The sequence below is a fragment of the Ziziphus jujuba genome, chromosome 2, assembly GCF_031755915.1.
Source record: "Ziziphus jujuba cultivar Dongzao chromosome 2, ASM3175591v1".
Taxonomy (NCBI): Eukaryota; Viridiplantae; Streptophyta; class Magnoliopsida; order Rosales; family Rhamnaceae; genus Ziziphus; species Ziziphus jujuba.
In genome coordinates, this window is record NC_083380.1 from 29,278,424 (window position 1) to 29,297,001 (window position 18,578).

At 34.3% G+C, this 18,578-nt stretch overlaps 2 protein-coding genes and 1 pseudogene across 2 annotated transcripts; all 3 read left to right on the top strand.

Moving 5' to 3' along the window:
- The first annotated feature begins 1,477 nt into the window (after nt 1-1,477).
- Nucleotides 1,478-2,500, top strand: LOC107419332 (mitogen-activated protein kinase kinase 9). The gene is given in 1 exon segment (XM_016028092.3): nt 1,478-2,500. A coding segment is annotated over 1 exon segment (1,023 nt).
- An 11,647-nt stretch (nt 2,501-14,147) lies between these two features.
- Nucleotides 14,148-15,453, top strand: LOC107419333 (mitogen-activated protein kinase kinase 9-like; annotated as a pseudogene).
- Nucleotides 15,454-15,974: 521 nt separating this feature from the next.
- On the top strand, nt 15,975-16,907 carry LOC107419334 (F-box/kelch-repeat protein At3g23880). Its single transcript, XM_016028093.4, has one exon. The coding sequence runs from the start codon at nt 15,975-15,977 to the stop codon at nt 16,905-16,907; it is 933 nt and encodes a 310-aa protein (XP_015883579.4).
- Nucleotides 16,908-18,578: the final 1,671 nt, after the last annotated feature.

The window sequence follows — 18,578 nt, forward strand, 5'->3', positions numbered from 1 at the left end:
TATTCATTTTTTCTGTTCCCGTATGATTTGAATTTATATTCTCATTAGCATAAATAAAAATATTTTATTATTGAAATTAATCCACTTCGTCAATAGATAAATAGGTATATTTTTAATGATTTTAGCACCTAGCATATAGGAGAAATATGAGGCCAAAATTGAGATGAGTTTACACCTCTTCGAAATTGGTGTATGCACATCGCACCTCCTAGGTAGTTGCCAAAGTTCCGAGTGAGCCAGAAATTGACCATGGACCTCCATCTACGAAATGATAAGAATGCCCATGATATTTAATCATAAACCACTTTGCCCCAAGCCTAATTTTTTTTTTTTTTCCTGATGTGCCTAAAAATACTTGTGCACACTTTTATTTTGAGTCTTTCACCGAAATTCCATAAGGAGATATACATATTTTCTTTATCTTTTTACCCATGCCACACAATTAACCAAAATTATAATTGAGGGCATAATTGAAAATTTTACAAAATTGATCAAAGTGCAAATATCTAATTTGAAGTTAGAGACAAAAACAAAAGAGTCCACAAGTATAATTAGCTAACCATTATCCATGAAAAAATGAAGTTATTTTCAAGTTACTTTAACTTTTTATACAAGAAACCTAGTAATTCATTTGGAGTTTAATTAATTAAACATTTAAAAAATTAAGTTCAAAGAGGATTGTTCATTTGGAAGAAAGACAATGGTTGGTGTCCTTCGATAAACATAAAAAAAAAAAGAAAAAATTATATAAACCAAGCACACTCTACTTCGCTTTCCACTTCACTATTTCTACTTACAATTCAATAAACTCCAAACCCCCAAGTGTTATGGCTCTCCTTAATTGAAAATTTTTAAAATTTGTTGAAAGCCTATACCAAGAAATTAAAATTAACATTCTGAATTGAAAAAAAATTAAAAGTGCAAAATGTAATTAATATTTAATTAAAAATTTTAATATAAAAGTAATATAATTAAATGCTTGTGGTTCAAATTTTTGACATAAATTGATAATAATCACTAATACTAAATAGGAAAAATTCATTAAATTAATTGATACAAATTTTTTATTTAAAAAAAATATGACGTTAATTTCACGCATCTATGGCGGGAAACCAAAAAAGATAAAAATAGAATTGGCCATTTGTTAGTAGTTTAACTAAAGATTGAACACTTATATTTAATTTAAAAAAAAAATAGTAAAAGATGAAATATAATTTGAACGAGAATAGGTAAAATTAAAATACCAGTATACCCTTTGTTGTAAATGAGTGAAATTGATAGTGAGACGGTGGCCCACATCCATACAAACACAAACACATGCCATTATTCTACTATATATTAAACTCACTCTCCGCTTGTTTACTACTACTTCCTATTCATAATTTCTTTCTGCTCAAGAAACCAAGCTACGTATCCAGGATACCCTTAGATTTCCCATTCTAATTTCAAGATCAAGAAACCCAAAACCCCATGCGTTATGGCTCTCCTTGGTGAACGTCGACGCAAAATCAACCTAAACCTCTCCATCGGTTTGCCGGAACTTGCTTTCGACAAACGAAGTCGTTTCGATCATTCCGCAGTTTCTGCTGTTGCTGCTACTACTACTGTGATCACTACCCGCTTGCTCTCCTCCTCTTCTTCTTCTTCTTCGAGTAGTATTACCATCTCTGAAATTGATTTCGAAAAGATTCAAGTTCTTGGCCATGGTAACAGCGGTACTGTCTACAAAGTCTGCCACAAAGCCACTTCAAACGACTATGCTCTCAAAGTCGTTCACGGCGACTCCAACCCTGAAGTACAACGCCATCTCTTACGAGAGATCGACATCCTCCGTCGTACGGACTCTCCTTAAGTCGTTCGCTGCCACGCTGTTTTCGAGAAACCCTCGGGCGACGTGTCGTTTCTCATGGAGTACATGGACTGCGGCTCCCTCGAAAGCCAGCTAAAAAGCCAAGGAACGATGTCCGAATCAAAGATTGCTATCGTGGCTCGCCAAGTCACCAAGGGACTGCACTACCTCCACTCCAAGCAGATCGTTCACAGGGATATCAAGCCGGCCAATCTTCTGGTAAATAGCAAGATGGAGGTCAAGATCGCAGATTTCAGAGTGAGTAAGATCATGGGTCCCACATTGGATGCATGCAACTCTTTTGTCGGAACCCGTGCTTACATGAGTCCGGAACGGTTCGACCCGGACAAGTATGGTGATGGTAGTGGAAGCTACGATGGGTATGCAGGAGACATATGGAGACTGGGTGTAACACTGATGGAGCTGTATATGGGTCACTTCCCTCTGTTGCCGACTGGTCAAAGACCCGACTGGCCTGCATTGATGTGTGCTATTTGTTTCGGAGAAGTCCCACGTTTGCCGGAGATCGTGTCAGAGGAGTTTCGGAGTTTCGTGGATTGTTGCTTGCTCAAAGACTCCACCAAAAGATGGACGGCTGCACAGTTATTGACCCACCCGTTCTTATCTCAAGATTCAATACCCTACGTTTAATTAGCGTTAGCTTCGGGTGTAGAATGAAACAATTACATGTGATGCTATATTATTTTTAATTTGCAATTTTGTATAATATACATATGAATCTTTTAAAAATGTAAATTCTTTGAATAGATTATGGTCAAATATATTCTTATTCCTTTCCAGTAATTGGCAGGTTAATTAGAGCTAACTAACATGTATTTTGCTTTATTCTATTTTGTTAAAGTCTACAATATCCCATGTTCACTCCTATTATAAAGCTATATTGAGTGTTAACTTCTTATATTTTTAGTTGTTTGTTATATTACACCTGCGTGTAATCAGCAGATATATACATATATTGTTATTCATATTGGCTAATTAATATTTGGTTTTCGCTGCTAGCAATGGCCAGGCGAATTATAAAAGCATATTAGATTTTATATGTATATGTGCTCTGGCTCAGTGCTGAAGTGATTTGTTGTGTATATTACCCCGAAAAAAGAAAAAAAGAAAAAAAAGTGATTGCTGTACATACTATGTTTAAATTGTACGGCCAAAAATGAATTTATATAAAAACATACAGGAAGTTCGTCCTAAAATTGCATATTATATCACTATGCATTGAGATGCAATTCAGATAAAAAATAAAATGAATTGCACTTTGACAAAACAATAAATAACCATTAACTGATACTATTTATTTGAGACATTAACTTTTGAATGTCAAACGACATAATTAATTAATAATATCAATGTCATCTATGGATTGGGATCTTCTATTCCAAAAACCTGTCCCACCAATAAATTATTACCTTTTCATTTAAAAATTCTTCCTTCTTTATTCTGTCTGTTCATCAACTTATCGTTCGCTTAGTGCTTCCCCGTTTATTGCTGAACCCACAATAACTACCATTGCCCTGGACATCTATCTATGAAACCTAAGATACTAATTGGAAGCTTATTCTTAACAAAGAAGAAAGACTTGAATTTATAGGGGATGCTTTCTTACGCCTGATTTTTAATGGGATCTTCTACGTTTTGTTCCATATATATATATATATATATATATATAATTTGTCTTAATTTCTAGATCAAAAATCATGCTCAATCTGCTAAGAGATGTTCACAAGTCGTGGCAGTAAAATTTGAGAGATTGCAAATAAGATTAAATGGGTAATTTCAAAATAGAGGGAAGGTGAACAAATTCAAATGACGCTATACATAACTAGTAAAACAGAGGAATGTGAACAAATACAAATTAAGTATATATTAATCACACCCATCATCAATGGACAATTGAAACTAACAAACTAAACTAAGAGGAAACTAATTGGTATGGGATTCTAGTTGTGTTTATTACCATACTCACCTAATACCCACATATATCAAAACTATTCTCATTACCATCAGCACCGCTTCGACCGTTAACCAGAGCAAGGGTTGGTTGAGATTCCTCCACTCGTTGGTTTTGAAGCTTTGCACCCCAAATCTCCATTCTCTCCGTGTACCACGTCTCACTCTCAATCTCCATGCTCTTCCCCATCAAAAATAGCACGGCTCTTTCTCGTAGTATGAACATGTATGTAGTTTAGAAATTTTCAAAAAGTGGATGTTCAATTGGACTTCCATTACAAGGAATCTCTCAGAAAGAGCTCAAGTTATCCTTGTCCTCCACTGAGGGACTCCCCGTGATTGAGATACAACAGCAAGCGAGGTTTACTAGCGAAGCTGGCGCCGCACGGGGATGTCCCTAGCAGAATGGCCTACCCCAAGATCCAACTACGATTGACTGGACTTTCAAGCCCAACCGATTTCAAACAAGTCCAATTGTCCAACCACTTTATTGCCCCCTACATGGGTTACAAGCTTGTGTTACTAAGCTCGGCAATTTTGCTTCCCACTTATTATATCATAAAGCGTACAAACAACTTTGATTTTCCAATGTGGTATTTTGAAAATTCCTTATCATATGAATAATTAACCTTAACTTGCCATTGTAGATTTTAAATTTTTTGGGTTTTCTAGTTATGCTTTGATTTTTTTTTCCCCTTTTATGAATTTTTTGAGGATATTTTTAGCATCTTTATTAACATAAAAAAGCTAAGTCAAGAAAGCGATTAACTTGGAAACTATTGTTTAACATTTCCATTATTAATAATGTTGATTACAAAAGCAAGAATGGTCTTTTTATATAAGATTTTTCAGTAAATAATGTTGATTACTTGTTGGAGCAAATTGAAGACAAAACGAAGGATTAAAAAAAAAAAAAAAAGGAACTAAGGTAGTTTTCTTTGTCAAATTGAAAAATGTTGCTATATGCTTATTCACCATAATTAAAGATATTCCACATATGATCATACGTCAAATAACTACAAAATCCTTGCTTTGAGATGTAAATTTGTGGATCAAAAAGCCTTAGAGGCGTAATGGTAATTATAAATATTATTTTTGTTAGATGAAAGCTCCAGAGGTTTTTTTTTTTCCCCTTTTTTTTCTTTTCTTTTCTTTTATTTGCTTTTCTTTTGTATGGTTTTTGAGACATTCTTCTGAATTTTCCTGGAAAAAAAAATCAATAAAGTAACTTTAATTGCTGCTTATATATGTATATATATTTAAAAATGAAAAACATTATAAGGATAAAAGGCTAGAATGAAGTATATATATGCCAAAAACTTATAGCTTTCACCTATAAGGAAATACAGTGCATTTATATATTATTTCTTCCTGTTGAAGAAAGTAGAGCTTGAAACCCCCAAATTAAAAAAAAAATAAAAATAAAAAAAAAAATCGCATGCGTTGTGGCGCTCCTTGGTGAACGACGACGGAAGCTCAACCTCTCCGTTAACTTGGTGTCAAACGGCGTTGTTTTGTTAAAAGGGACTGTATATGCAGGATGACATATGGAGTCTTGGGTGTAACCCTAATGGAGCTCTATATATGTGAGTCACTTCCCTCTGTTGCCGGCCAGTCAAAGACCCGATTGGGCTAACCTGATGTGTGCTGCTTGTTTCAGAGAACTGCCAGGTTTGCCGGAGAATGTGTCAGGACGAGTTACAGAGTTTCGTGGATTGTTGCTTGCACAAGTTCTCCAGCAAGAGATGGATGGCTTCACAACTATTAACCTACCCATTCTTGTGTCAACATCTCATACGGGATCTACAACCAAGCAATTACATGCTAATCTTTATTTTAATCTACAGTTTTGTATATAATATTTTACAAGAATATTTGAAAGTGCAAATTTTTTGATTTTGATTATATATGAAATTTATATTTCTTTCTAGTCATTGGAAGATTAATCCGCTAGGATATATCTGTATTGAATTTTGTTAGTCCTTGGTAGAATTAATTTAGAATGTATCTTTCTTTATCAATGTTTTTGCTAATGGATCCCATATTTGATGTCACTATAAAGGTTGAATATTAATTTCTCAGTGTCTATAATTGGGTTACAACTTTGGATGTCAATTATTGGCTTTCGTATAAATACTATTTCATACTAAATTCCAATAATTAGTGGGTAACTATAATATCCTATCCCGAAGTACAGCGAAAATTTCTCAAATTGACCGTCGTTGATTGAGAAAGGTCAAACTTTGACTTTTTGACTCTGCAAGAATTCTAGATTGACCGAGCCATCGTTACAAAGTACACATTGATACGAGTTCATAAACTAGTAGCACGTAAAAAATAGAGCTACGGTTTGAAAGTTATGGGCAAAACAAGTTGAGGTCCGAACTGTCCGAGGGAGTCGAAGTTGACTTTTTATTTTTGTAAAATTGAGGTTTTGACTCATGTATGGTTATGAATTACTCGTCGATACGAGTTCATAGACTAGAAGCATACCTAATTTGGATATTTCTTTGAAAAGTTACGGACCTACAAAATTTTTTGAATATCGTATTACTTTAATGTTATTTTTGAATATGTGAACAATGTGTTCCACGTGTCAAAATCTGGCCAACCCATAAGTGCACAGTGATACCCACGGGAGGCATTTTGATTGGGCAAATGGTTGTGTGGGGCATGTAAGGAGGGAGGTGGAGGAGAGAGAAAGAGGAGGGAGAAAGAGATGAGAGAGTCACCACCGGCCACCATAGATCCATCCTTTTTCGGCCACCACCGATCTACATGCACCAGACCACTGTGAAGCCAACCAAAAATCACGGCCCATCTACTGTCGATGCACCCGGATCGAGGTGATTTTCGGCTGCAGCGTCGATTCCTTCTCCGGTCGATTTCTTCCAAACCAGACCTCCATTTACCTGACCTTCGGTCCCCGATCTACCTTTCCACCAAAAATCACGGCCAATGGCCACTGGACGCGTCGTCGGCGGTGATAGTTTTTGATGATCATGGCGGCTCGTCGGAAAACTTAATTCCGATGAGTTCCCGATCACACCACCCACCTTTTCCCACTAATCCAAGCCCCCTCAACCCAAATCCGAGGTCAGTTTCCTCCAATTCACGGCAGTTTGTGAGATCCGAGGACTTAAAGACTGAAACATTTCTGACGAGATTCCGGCCACGAAAGGGTCAATCCTTAATCCTCGTGTTGTAAGCTTCATTTTGATATATTATTTGTGAATTTTGGTTAACGTTTGTGTTAAATCCTCTGAGTAACCGTGTATAATTTATCCGTTTAAAATATTAATTTAATCGGTTTGTGTATTGTCAATGTTCCAGGAATACGTGTGAATTGTAGAATCGATCTTATGGAGGATCTTGGTTGAATTGCCTGCTCGAGGTGAGTGACCCGTCTTCAAATTTAATTTTGGATGTTTAATTATATGTATTTTGTGATAATTGATTATTTGAAAATATAATATTTCATGTGTTAATTGTTTAGAAAATTATAATTGAAATTTTATGCCAAAATTGAAGGAAATTAAATTATTGGTGTATTATACATATTTTGGTTTTAAGGATTTTATGAAATTGGGATTTTGTCAATAATTCTTAAATTTTATTGTTGGAATATTGTGTAATTAGAAATGCTTTCATGTGAATTTTAATATATGTTTAATATCTGAAGGAATTTCCATTTAATTTTACAATGCCAATTTATGATGGTTTTAATATATGTGTTGTTGCCAAAAATATATTTGAGATTTTAAAGGAATTATGGTTTAAGGTTTTTACTAAATTATTATTGAGTTTGATGTTGATTTTATGATGCATGATAAATGCGTTTATATGATTTTAAGGATATATGAATTTCATGTGTTTTTAATATTATTTTTGACATAGTGGTTTTAATGATTTAAGAAAAATATTTGTTCAAGTTGGTGCTTCCAAAATATATATATATATATATATATATATATATATTTATATATTTATGCACTTAAATTATTAATTGATTGATTTTATGGTATTGAAAAAATTGTATAATTATATCAATGGATTTATGATGAGGATTTAAGAGAATGTGGGTTTGAAAAATGATATAATTCCCACGGTAAATTTTGGAAAACTTGGTATTTTAATAATAAATTTAGCAATTGATTTTAGACGTATTCATACAGTACTGGTGTTCTGTACTGTATATGTGGATAAGTATGTAGGCTGTAATATCTCCCATGAGTTGCCATCGGACCAAGGGCAGGCAAGTTTGATATTGGCCATAGCTGTCCCCCCTCTATGGCCAGGATGACGGTTTAAGCAGCGACGCTGTCGGGACGCCGAAGCGACCGTATGCAAGTTTCTCTCTTTAACCTCCCAACAGATGGTGATCGGGATGCTAGGTATCATAAGGTATCACTGGTATATGGTGTGGTGCATCAAGTATTTTTTTTTTTTAGAGACAAGTTTCAAATCCCAAAATTTTAAATTGTATTTAAATTCCGTTCCCCTAGGCCTAGGTTACTAGACGTTGATTGTCCAGAGGTGAGCTTGACGTCTTGTTCGTCTTGTATCGTTTCTTTTAACCATTGTTGTTGTATTAATTTCATATTTAAATGTATCTTGGTAAAGCTCTGTATACTGTTTTGGACGTTTATTATTAATTATGCACTAATTACCTATTATTTATTTGAAGTGCTGCAAATTTGTGGAATTAAATTGTAGTAAGGTAGGAGAAATAAGATGGTGTATATAGAAGTGTGTTTTTAGTGTAGGAAATTTGTGGTAAGTCCACCATTTAGAGAAGGTTTTGCCGGATTTTCTATTGGAGGGTCTAGTAGGATTTTCCTGAGATCAGAGTTTGTCGAGGGTTTTGGCGAGAGATCTTGAACGGGTCCTGACAGTAACCTTATAGATTTTTGCTGGATCAATTCCTTTTGAGGAATATTGATTTAGAATCTAATATAGATCAATACTATATTTGCTAATGCTTCTAAATTATTTTCCATCACTTGGAAAAGTCACCTTCTTACAGCACACCTATATATGGAGATTTGAAAATGAGATCTTAGGCTCTAATATCAATTGATATAGAATGATGCAACCATTTCTTTTCAAAAATTGAATGTCACCTATGAATAGTGATAACTAATTAAATAAGCTTAATAATATATGGGGACTTAACTAATCAATTTTTTTTGGTGGATATATTTTCAAGCACAAGACATTTACAAAAGCCATGAACAAGTTTATTATAGAGGAATTGAAGATGGAGAATATGTGGATGACTACATGTTTTTGTTGTATTTATGCTCCTGGAGTAAGCTAATCTATTGAATAGAACCTTGATTGATAATGAGCTATAGAATCCTAAAATTAGCTCATTAAATGACAGAGTCTATTTAACCAAGATATACAAAGGAGTCCATTATTAGAGGACAAAGTGTTTATTAAACCCTATGAGGCTAGGGCCTAGCATTTAGTCACACAAGGTTTTATATAATATTTTTTCAAAGATGTGTAATCTTAGAAGAAAAATTAAACGCCTTGAAAAAAAATAAAAACAATGAGATTTTAATATGCTTTTCAAATTATCCTTCTTATATCTTTAGTGATCAATGCGTTTACACACAAATTTGTTACGTAGATAATAGTTTAGAATGTCTTGTAGATTTGTGAAGAGTTTTTTTATACTATTAAAAGTTAATAATGGATGGTGAAAAACGTATATCACATATTTTATTTAAGTGTTCGATTTTGGCTTCCATTGTATGATTATTATAAATTCATGTTCTAAACGTATATGCAAAATTTTTAAATTTTAAATCAAAAGGTTGACTCAGTTGATAAAACTTTCACTTTACACCTACAAAATCGTGGATTTGAGACATTGGAGAGGAAATTGTGGAGAATTGTTGTACACGATAATAATAATAATAATAACAAAAAAATGCTCTTAAATTTCAGCCCACCGTTCCACAAAATGCAATTGAACTATGCTTGGAGGCATTGGCTTGCCCAGTCGTACAAACCGTATTAGACCCGCTTCAAACGTGTCCTATGTCGATCAAATATACCACAAACCATTCAACGTAGAAAATGAAAGGTCTATAAAGACGACTTCACGTTTCAACTTTAGTTTGTAATATCAGATGATCAACTGCATCTTTCTTTATTTTTTGGGAAATTTCGTATGTCCCAAGCTCTGCAAATTAAGCTGCAAATTAGATTGCACAGCTATATGTTTGAGGTGTTCTCTCCAACAGGTTAATTGGGAGTTAGAATTTACTGTATTAATATCTTTGTATTGTTAATTCTGATATAAAACCTGCTTTATCTAATAAAGATTTGCCTTTTAAAGCCCAAAAAGGAAAAAAATAAAAAAAAATAAAAATTCAACACTAGATAATTTCATTATCCTTCATTTCAAATTATAATTTTTTTTTTTACAAATTTAAATAATCAATTAATATTAGAGCCTTCACGCCTACATTCGGATACAGGGTATTTTTAATATTTTAAGCAATTATTTCTTGACTAATTCGATTTTATATCATTTTTTTAATTCCCAATGATAAAAGAAAATAAACAATAGAAGATAAAATATTTTACATATATATATATATATTTATATATTTTTTATTTTCCCTTTCCTTACATAAAACTCCAAACTCGAAATAAAGTGAATTACTTCTGTCGTTTTGGTTAGTCTAAATACGGAAATTTCAAATAAAAGAGAAGGAATTAATTAATTTTTTATTTTATTTTATCAATACTTCTCTTATCAGGCTAGTTTTTACACCTATACGTATTGACCGCGCTTTGTTTCTCGTACCGTGTCCTTAGATCCTAACCATAGAAGTCAATATTTACCACCTTGAAAAAGATACGTTCTCTAGCTTAGACCGTAAAGTCAAGAGAGATTATGAAAGAGTAATATTTTCGTTAAATTTATATGATTTTTATGATTTGATCGCTATGATTTCTTTTCCTTATATATATCAATATTTTCTTTCATTAGTTGCATTTTTATTTTATTTTATTACGTTAATTTGACGTGACTACCTAAGCTGACTAAACTATTTATAAATAAACGGTTGGCGAGTGCAAGAAATTAAGTCCTACAGTAAATTTGATGAATTGGAGTGCTTGAATAATATATCTTCTTATGGGTCTCTCTTCCTTGTTACGTATTATCTTAATTATATTGATTGCTTCTTTGCTGATCACCTTGAAATCAGCCTTGGTTGATGCACAAGGTTTGTTTTTTTTTTTTTTTTTTTTCAAATATATAATGCATGTATACCAAACAAAAGTGAAATATATATAAGAGGACTAAGCAAAGCTAGCTAGTGTGTTTTAAATGAAAGAAAATGATGCCATATAACCTTTCATTGTCGATTTCGCAGGTCGAAGATCACCAATGTTCACAACGCCAACTCCTCCCATGCGAGAAAACCCGCCAGGACATAATAAATGATCGATTTTTTTGTCTAACCACAAAAATGAAGTAAAATAAAATAATGTCGTATCAATTTTTTCAGTTTCTTTGTTTTATTTTTCAATAAGAAACAGATTTGTTTGATAATTTGCCTAGAAAGTAAATATTGTATTTCTTTCATATTATTTCCCTCATGGTTAGATAATGTACCATTGAAGAGTTATTCTGTATTTTGGGTTGGTTAATGAAGTCATTTTCACATTATTGTTATCATTTCCCTTTTTGATCAAAAAGTATTTTATTAATTAAACCAGGATAGTATTTGGTAGGCAGGCACTCATTGATTCCAAATGGCATACTATTATTCGTCAATTCAAATTTTATAACCTAATTGAAATTAGTTTAGGACCCACATATTATATAATCATATTTAATTATTAATTATTATATTTTATTGGACTCACGATATAATATAAATAAACAAAACTTTGACACATCATTAAAGTAAGAAGGAATGTCTCCACACATCCGTAAGTATTTTTCATTAAACCAAATCACTATTTACCATTGTCATAAAATTTAGAGATGATTGGACTTGCCCTAATGAATCCTCTCAATATTTATAGATAGCCACAAATGGTCCATTTAGTCAAATGTGATCAAATTTAAAAAATTTAAGTATTTTTTATATGGATTGTTATAAGTGATAAAGTATGTTCCCACCTAAGTAATATAATCCTATTTCTAGCTGCTTTAGCTATCCAATCAGTAACTTTTTATACAACTCTAGGAATGCAATTCACTTCCCAAAACTCAAAGTTGATGCAGGGATCTTGAATGTCCAAGATAAGTTAGATAACTACTTCAAAAGTTCACAAAATTATTACCATAAAACTTCGTGGCATTCACAAACTCCTTTGAATCTCCTTCCAAAGTTTTGTTACCATAATTTCTAATTTGATCCCAAATTAACTAATAGAAAATTTTAAAAAAGAAAACTAATTAAACTTTTAAATTTTTTAAACAATCTATTAGTCAATTTATAAATCAATTTAAAGATTGTATTAATGAGAACTAAATTATAAAATGATGGCACAATATGAAATATTTTATATTCGAATATCTAATATACAATCTAACCATGATACGAGATATTAAAATATAATTAACCAAAAAATATTTTATTTTTAATGGTGAAAAAAGTTTATTTTTACTTTGTTTCCTCTAGGATATTAACAAGGAATAAGTTAAAAAAAAAAAAATGCCATGTCAATATAAAAAATTATAATTTGGCAACTTTTCCAAGGTTTGACATATAAGTACACTTGTTTTAAAATTAATCCATCTATATTCAAAATCATCAGTTAAGCATTTTTTAAAAAAATTTTTAAAAATGGTTTAATATTAATTTTGGTTTAATGTAAATAAAATTGACATCCTTAATTGAAAAAATTAAAAGTGCAAAAGCTAGTTTTTTGTTTTTTTTTTTTTGACAGTAAGAAATTTTTATTCAGAAGAGAGGGAACCATGAGCCATTAAAAGCTATACAAGATCTGGAGCATAAAAAATCCCCCACGAAAAAGAAAAAAACCTACTTAGAGTTTTCTTGACTCATCAATCAGCTGTTTTATTGGCCGTACATGCAATAAAAAAAATTACAATAAACGAAGGAAGTTCTTAGGAACAGAGTATCATCAATAATTGCACCGCAATGCCATGAACAACTGCACTGACCAGCATTAAGATTATGAATTAAAGAAGCATTATCCGATTCCACAATGATGTTATAAAACCAAGACATTTTGCAATTGGCATGGCATGTAATGAAACATTGCAAGAGATTCAGCTGCAATAGTAGAAGAAGCTGGCACAATTAAAAATGCCAACACAACATTCCTTACCACGCATTTTAAAGACCCATCACAATTGAGTTTGAAAAAAAAAAAAAAAAAAAAAAAAACCATTGCCGTATTTCCTCAGAATTGGGAACTGGAAGGAAGCTTAACTGATGGCATACCACATGAATGAACAGATCTTAAGTTAAGAAACTCCAAAGTTGTTCTCTCTGCAAGTTTAATCACCAAACGTGCAAAATCTAGTTTGAAATTCTGAACAAAACAAATGAGTCCCAAAAGTGTACTTAATTAATCCATTAAACAATTAAAATTGATTGAAAAAGAAATAAAAAAAAAAAAACCATGAACGCGAAGTTATGTCCACGTCACCTTCATGCAAGAATCCAAAAAATGACCCAAAAAAAAAAAAAAAAAAGAATTGCGATTTCTTAGGAGTTTGATTTTTTATTTAATTGAAGATCGATTCTATTCATTCTATAAGTATTATTAACTATATTACAATTTTAATAATAATTTTAAATTTAAAAAATATTTATTAATACAAAGGTAAAAAATACTCCTAAATATTTAAATAAAACAAAAATCAAAATTTTCATCCATTACACTTTATGTGCATATCAGATTAAAAAAGACAAATTAGCAAAATAAGCTTCAACACCGTTACTTTTTGGACTTTTTTTTTTTTCTTTTTTTCCCCCCCTAGCTACAACCTTACACCTTCATTACAGATTTCACCAAAAACATAAAATTCTTGGTTTCCATTACAAGATCTTGGGGCCCCCGACTACAATCGCTTGCTAGTAATAGACTCCCCCCTCCTCCACCACCACACCCCCCACACACACCCCCCCAACAACCTACCATTTGTTTATTTTCAAAAACCTCAATTAATGTACCTACAAATCCGTTATTGTAAAAAAACAAAAGCTTCCACCAATCATACCATTAATCTTTTAACTTTACACAACATAATTAGATCGCCCCACGTGCAATTTTAATGCTCTATTTTTTTCATTCTTGTATTACTATCACAAAGTCAATGGGTATTAACTTGAACTAATTTCAAATAATAATAAAAAATTTAATTGATTGAATTCACTGTTTGTTTTTTAGAGAGGGAATAATTGATTTGTCAATAAATTGAGAGTGGAAGTGAAATTGATTAGTTATCCGGACAGTAGACAAAAATTCACAGTGAGCATCCGAAACTCGACGTCGTTTTTGATTGTAGGTGAGTGTATTGGATAGGGAAAGGGCGGCCCACATCCATACAAAAGCCCGAACTTGCTACAGACAAACGCAGTCGTTTCGTTCCCTCCTCAGTTTCTGCTGCTTCTACTGCCTTCATCACTCCCACCTTGTCTTCTTCTTCTTCCTCTTTTTCTGCTAATATCTCTGAATTTGACTTCGAAAAGATCAAGTTCTTGGCCATGGAAACAGCGGAACCGTCTACAAAGTCCGCCACAAAGCCACGTCGGAACTCTACGCTCTCAAATTCGTTCACGACAACTCCGACGACCCTGCCGTATGACACCATCTCTTACAAGAGATCGACATCCTCCGTCGTACCAACTCTCCTTTCTGTCGTTGGCTGCCACGCCGTGTTCGGGAAACCCTTGGGCGACGTGTCGTTTCTCATGGAATACATGGACTGGTGCTCTCTCGAAACCCAGCTGAAAACCAGAGGAGCTCTGTCCGAGTCCAAGAATGCTGACGTGGCTAGCAATGTCACCAAGGGACTTCACTACCTCCACTCCAAGAAGATAGTTCATAGGGATATCAAGCCGGCTAATCTTCTGATGAATTCCAGGATGGAGGTCAAGATTGCTGATGTGGGAGTGAGTAAGATAGTGGGCCCTACAATGGAGTACACAGTATGCAACTCTTTTGTCGGAACGTGCGCTTATCTGAGCCCCGAACGGTTCGAGCGGGACAGGTATGGTTATGCAGGAGACATATGGAGTCTTGGTGTTACCTTAATGCAGCTGTATATGGGTCACTTCCCTTTGCTGCCGGCGGGTAAAAAACCCGACTGGGCCACCTTGATGTGTGCTGTTTGTTTCGGAGAACTTCCCGGTTTGCCAGAAAACGTGTCCCACGAGTTCCGGAGTTGTTGCTTGCAGAGGGACTCCTCCAAAATATGGACGGCTTCACAGTTATTGACACACCACTTTTTGTGTCAACATCCAATATCCGATTCTTGAACCTGTACGGGTCTAGAAGAAACAATCTTTTACTACTTTTTTTATTTATTTATTATCTTTTTGAATTTTAAGTTGCAGTTTTGTATATTAAAAATCTTGTACATGAATCTTTGAAACTGTAAATTTAATAAAGTAGCGAAACATCTTGCTAGCAAATCCAAATCCTATTATATATAATACATATATACAAGATTTTTTTCTTTGTTTCGTTTTTATCATCTAGGACAATCCGTATAGGAAATTTGTCCTAACGTGCCTCCCCACATGTTGCTGTAAGCGGTGTAAAAATTGGTATAATGCCTCATGGACCTAGAAAAAATGTTATTGGATCAAATTTAATTCCCAAGCTGGCCCATTATAAAAGAAACCGGCAAACCCGGCACATTGTAAAAGAAACGAACAAGAAAACGCTAAACCTAATTCCTCGATAAAAGTTCTATCTTCTTTCTTCTTTTTCTCTCCGAGATAATCTCTCTATGCTGAAAAAAACGACGGTGATGGTGATGTTGACGGAAGACTTGGTGGTACAAATTCTGATGAGGTTGCCGGCACAAGATCTGGTGCGATTGAAGCTTGTGTGTAAGTCATGGAATTCCATAATCAAAAGCTCGTCCTTCATCTCTAACCACTTCCTCGTCAACCAACATAACGATCATTCATATATGGTCATCGTCAATGGTGATGAAACTCGCATATTTTCTTCTTACAATGATCTCGAGCATCAAAGTCGGGCTCCGTATCCAAGCCACCGTCGAGGGCATGTTGGTAATTACAGATCGTATGAATTTTGCCGTTGCCGCTGCTTGTGTTGTTGCGAGTGCGGTTTGATGCTTGTTAATTATACAGACAGCAATGTTTATGCCATGTGGAACCCTGCAACCGGAGAGGAAAAGCTTATCCCAAATCATCAAAATCAACGTCAATTTGAAGTTTGTGGAATTGGGTTTGATTCCAAAAACAATGAGTACAAGCCCTTCTTCGCTTATTCTTTAAGTGAGAGAATGGAAATTGAGATGTACAGCTTCAAAACTAACCAGTGGAGGAATCTCGTATACCCACCCGATTCGGAGTCGGAATTAGGAATTGATTTTCTCTATGGATATAGATGGATTGTATACGCCAATGGGATTGCACATTGGGTAGGATACATTAGTCATGATTTTTTTGATAAACTTATCATAATTTCGTTTGACATGGGTAGTGACAAGATTATAACCACACCTTTTCCTAATGATGTTGTTTTTAGCTATCATGTGGTTTTCAATGAATCCCTTGCTCTTGTTAATTATCGTGGCCCAGGAAGTTGTAATTTTGATATTTGGGTATTGGGTGAATATGGTAACAAGGATTCATGGAGTATGTTATTCACTATTCCAACTCTGCAACCCCTGCAAGATATTAGTAGAATTGAGAGTTTTTGGAGCGAAACCACGATACTTGTTTTGTGTCAGGAGGAGGAGAATGATGGGGATGAGAAAGCTAAGCTATTTCTGTATGACACGCTTACCCAACAAGCATTGGATCTTCATATCGGAGGAATAAATACAAGGGTGATGACCTGCCCAAAGACATTACTTCCGATAGTCTCCCAGTGACTACTAATCAACAGGTCTGCTTTGTTTTCTAATACCAGTCTCTTAGTTTAAATTGTTCAATAAGCAAGGGTGATGGCCTGCTTACAGACCTTATTATGGTTTTTAATTGATTCAGTCTCAATTGCTTGAACAGTGTTTCTTATATGCACTAATTAGGCCTTTTTGTTTGTTTGTTTGTTTTTTTTTTTTTTTTTTTTTTTTTTAAATCATTGATTAGGCCGTTCAGTTTCTATAACACGTACAGGATGCTAAAAATTATAAAGAAAATCGGCCAATATTTCTTAATGAAAAATTGTAAATTAAAACCATTTGGTTGTAAAATAAAACTCAAAGATAAATTATATCTGATTATCGACAAGCCCAGATTTAATATCTGATTCTTGAAGATTTACTGGTCTAGCAGAAGCAATCTTTATATATTTTTTATTCTATTTCAAAGTTTTGTATATTAAAAGTATTGTACATAAATCTTTGAAAGTGTAAACTAAATAAAATAGCGAATTGATATAAAAGATAGTCTAAGTAGCTTACTAAATCAAAATCCAATAACACACATATACAACAATTTTTTTCCTTTTCTTTTTATCATCTAGGACAAATTCGTAAACTTTAACTAGTAGTCCAAAGGCTTTCCCCAACTAAAATAAACAAATAAATAAAGAATATCAACATTTTAGTTTATATTAGGGATATAAAATTAGTTTATAGTTATACATATCATATGCGTCTATATTTATGGTGATGATACTAGCAAGCATTTTTTTAATTTTATTTATTTATTAATTTTTGGACTAATATGTAACACCCCGTCCCGAATCGCACCGGAATCCGTGCACGTTGACCAAGGTTGACCGTTGACAGTTGACCCAAGGGTCAAAAGTTGACTTTTGGACTCGGTGGGAATTTCGAGTTGACCAGGGTACCGTGGCGAAGTGCACGATGCCCCGAGTTCGTAGACTGGTAGCACATCGAAAACGGAGCTACGGTTTGAAAGTTATGGACGAAACAAGTTGCAGTCCAAACTGTCCAAGGGGTGTCAGAGTTGACTTTTTTTTATGGGGAATTGAGCTTTGACTTGTGTGTGGTTGTGAAGTGCTCGTCGATACGAGTTCACAGACTAGCGGCACGCTCAAAACGGACATCCGGTTAAAAAGTTATGGACGTTTGAAGTTTACTGGATACCGTATTATTTTAATGTTTTTGAGTCGGTGAACAGTGAAATGCCACGTGTCAGCTTCTGATTGGTCCATGTGGCATAAACAGTATCACACAGGGGTTTTTATTTGTTAAAATTCTCGGGGAAGAGAGAGAAAGAGAGAGAGGAGAGAGAAAGAGAGAGAGAGAGTCCGCCGGAATTTTTCAACTGTTCCGGATGATCTACAGTACACGCGCCGGCCAGCAACGTTGCCCTCCTCATTTCCGGCAAAACCTCCAAATTTCACGGCGAACGGCCGCCGGACGCGCCCGGATCGGACGTCCGAAGTTCGGCGGCGAGTTTTTCCCCTCCACCGCCGGCCACCGCGAATCGACCCTGTTCCGGCTGATCTACAGTACACTCGCCAGCTAGCCTTGATCCTCTCCTCAAGTCCGGCCGACCCACCAAAAATCACGGCCATCGGACCACCGACGCGCCGGGATCGGAGCGTTTTCCGGCGAGGGGCCGGAAATCTT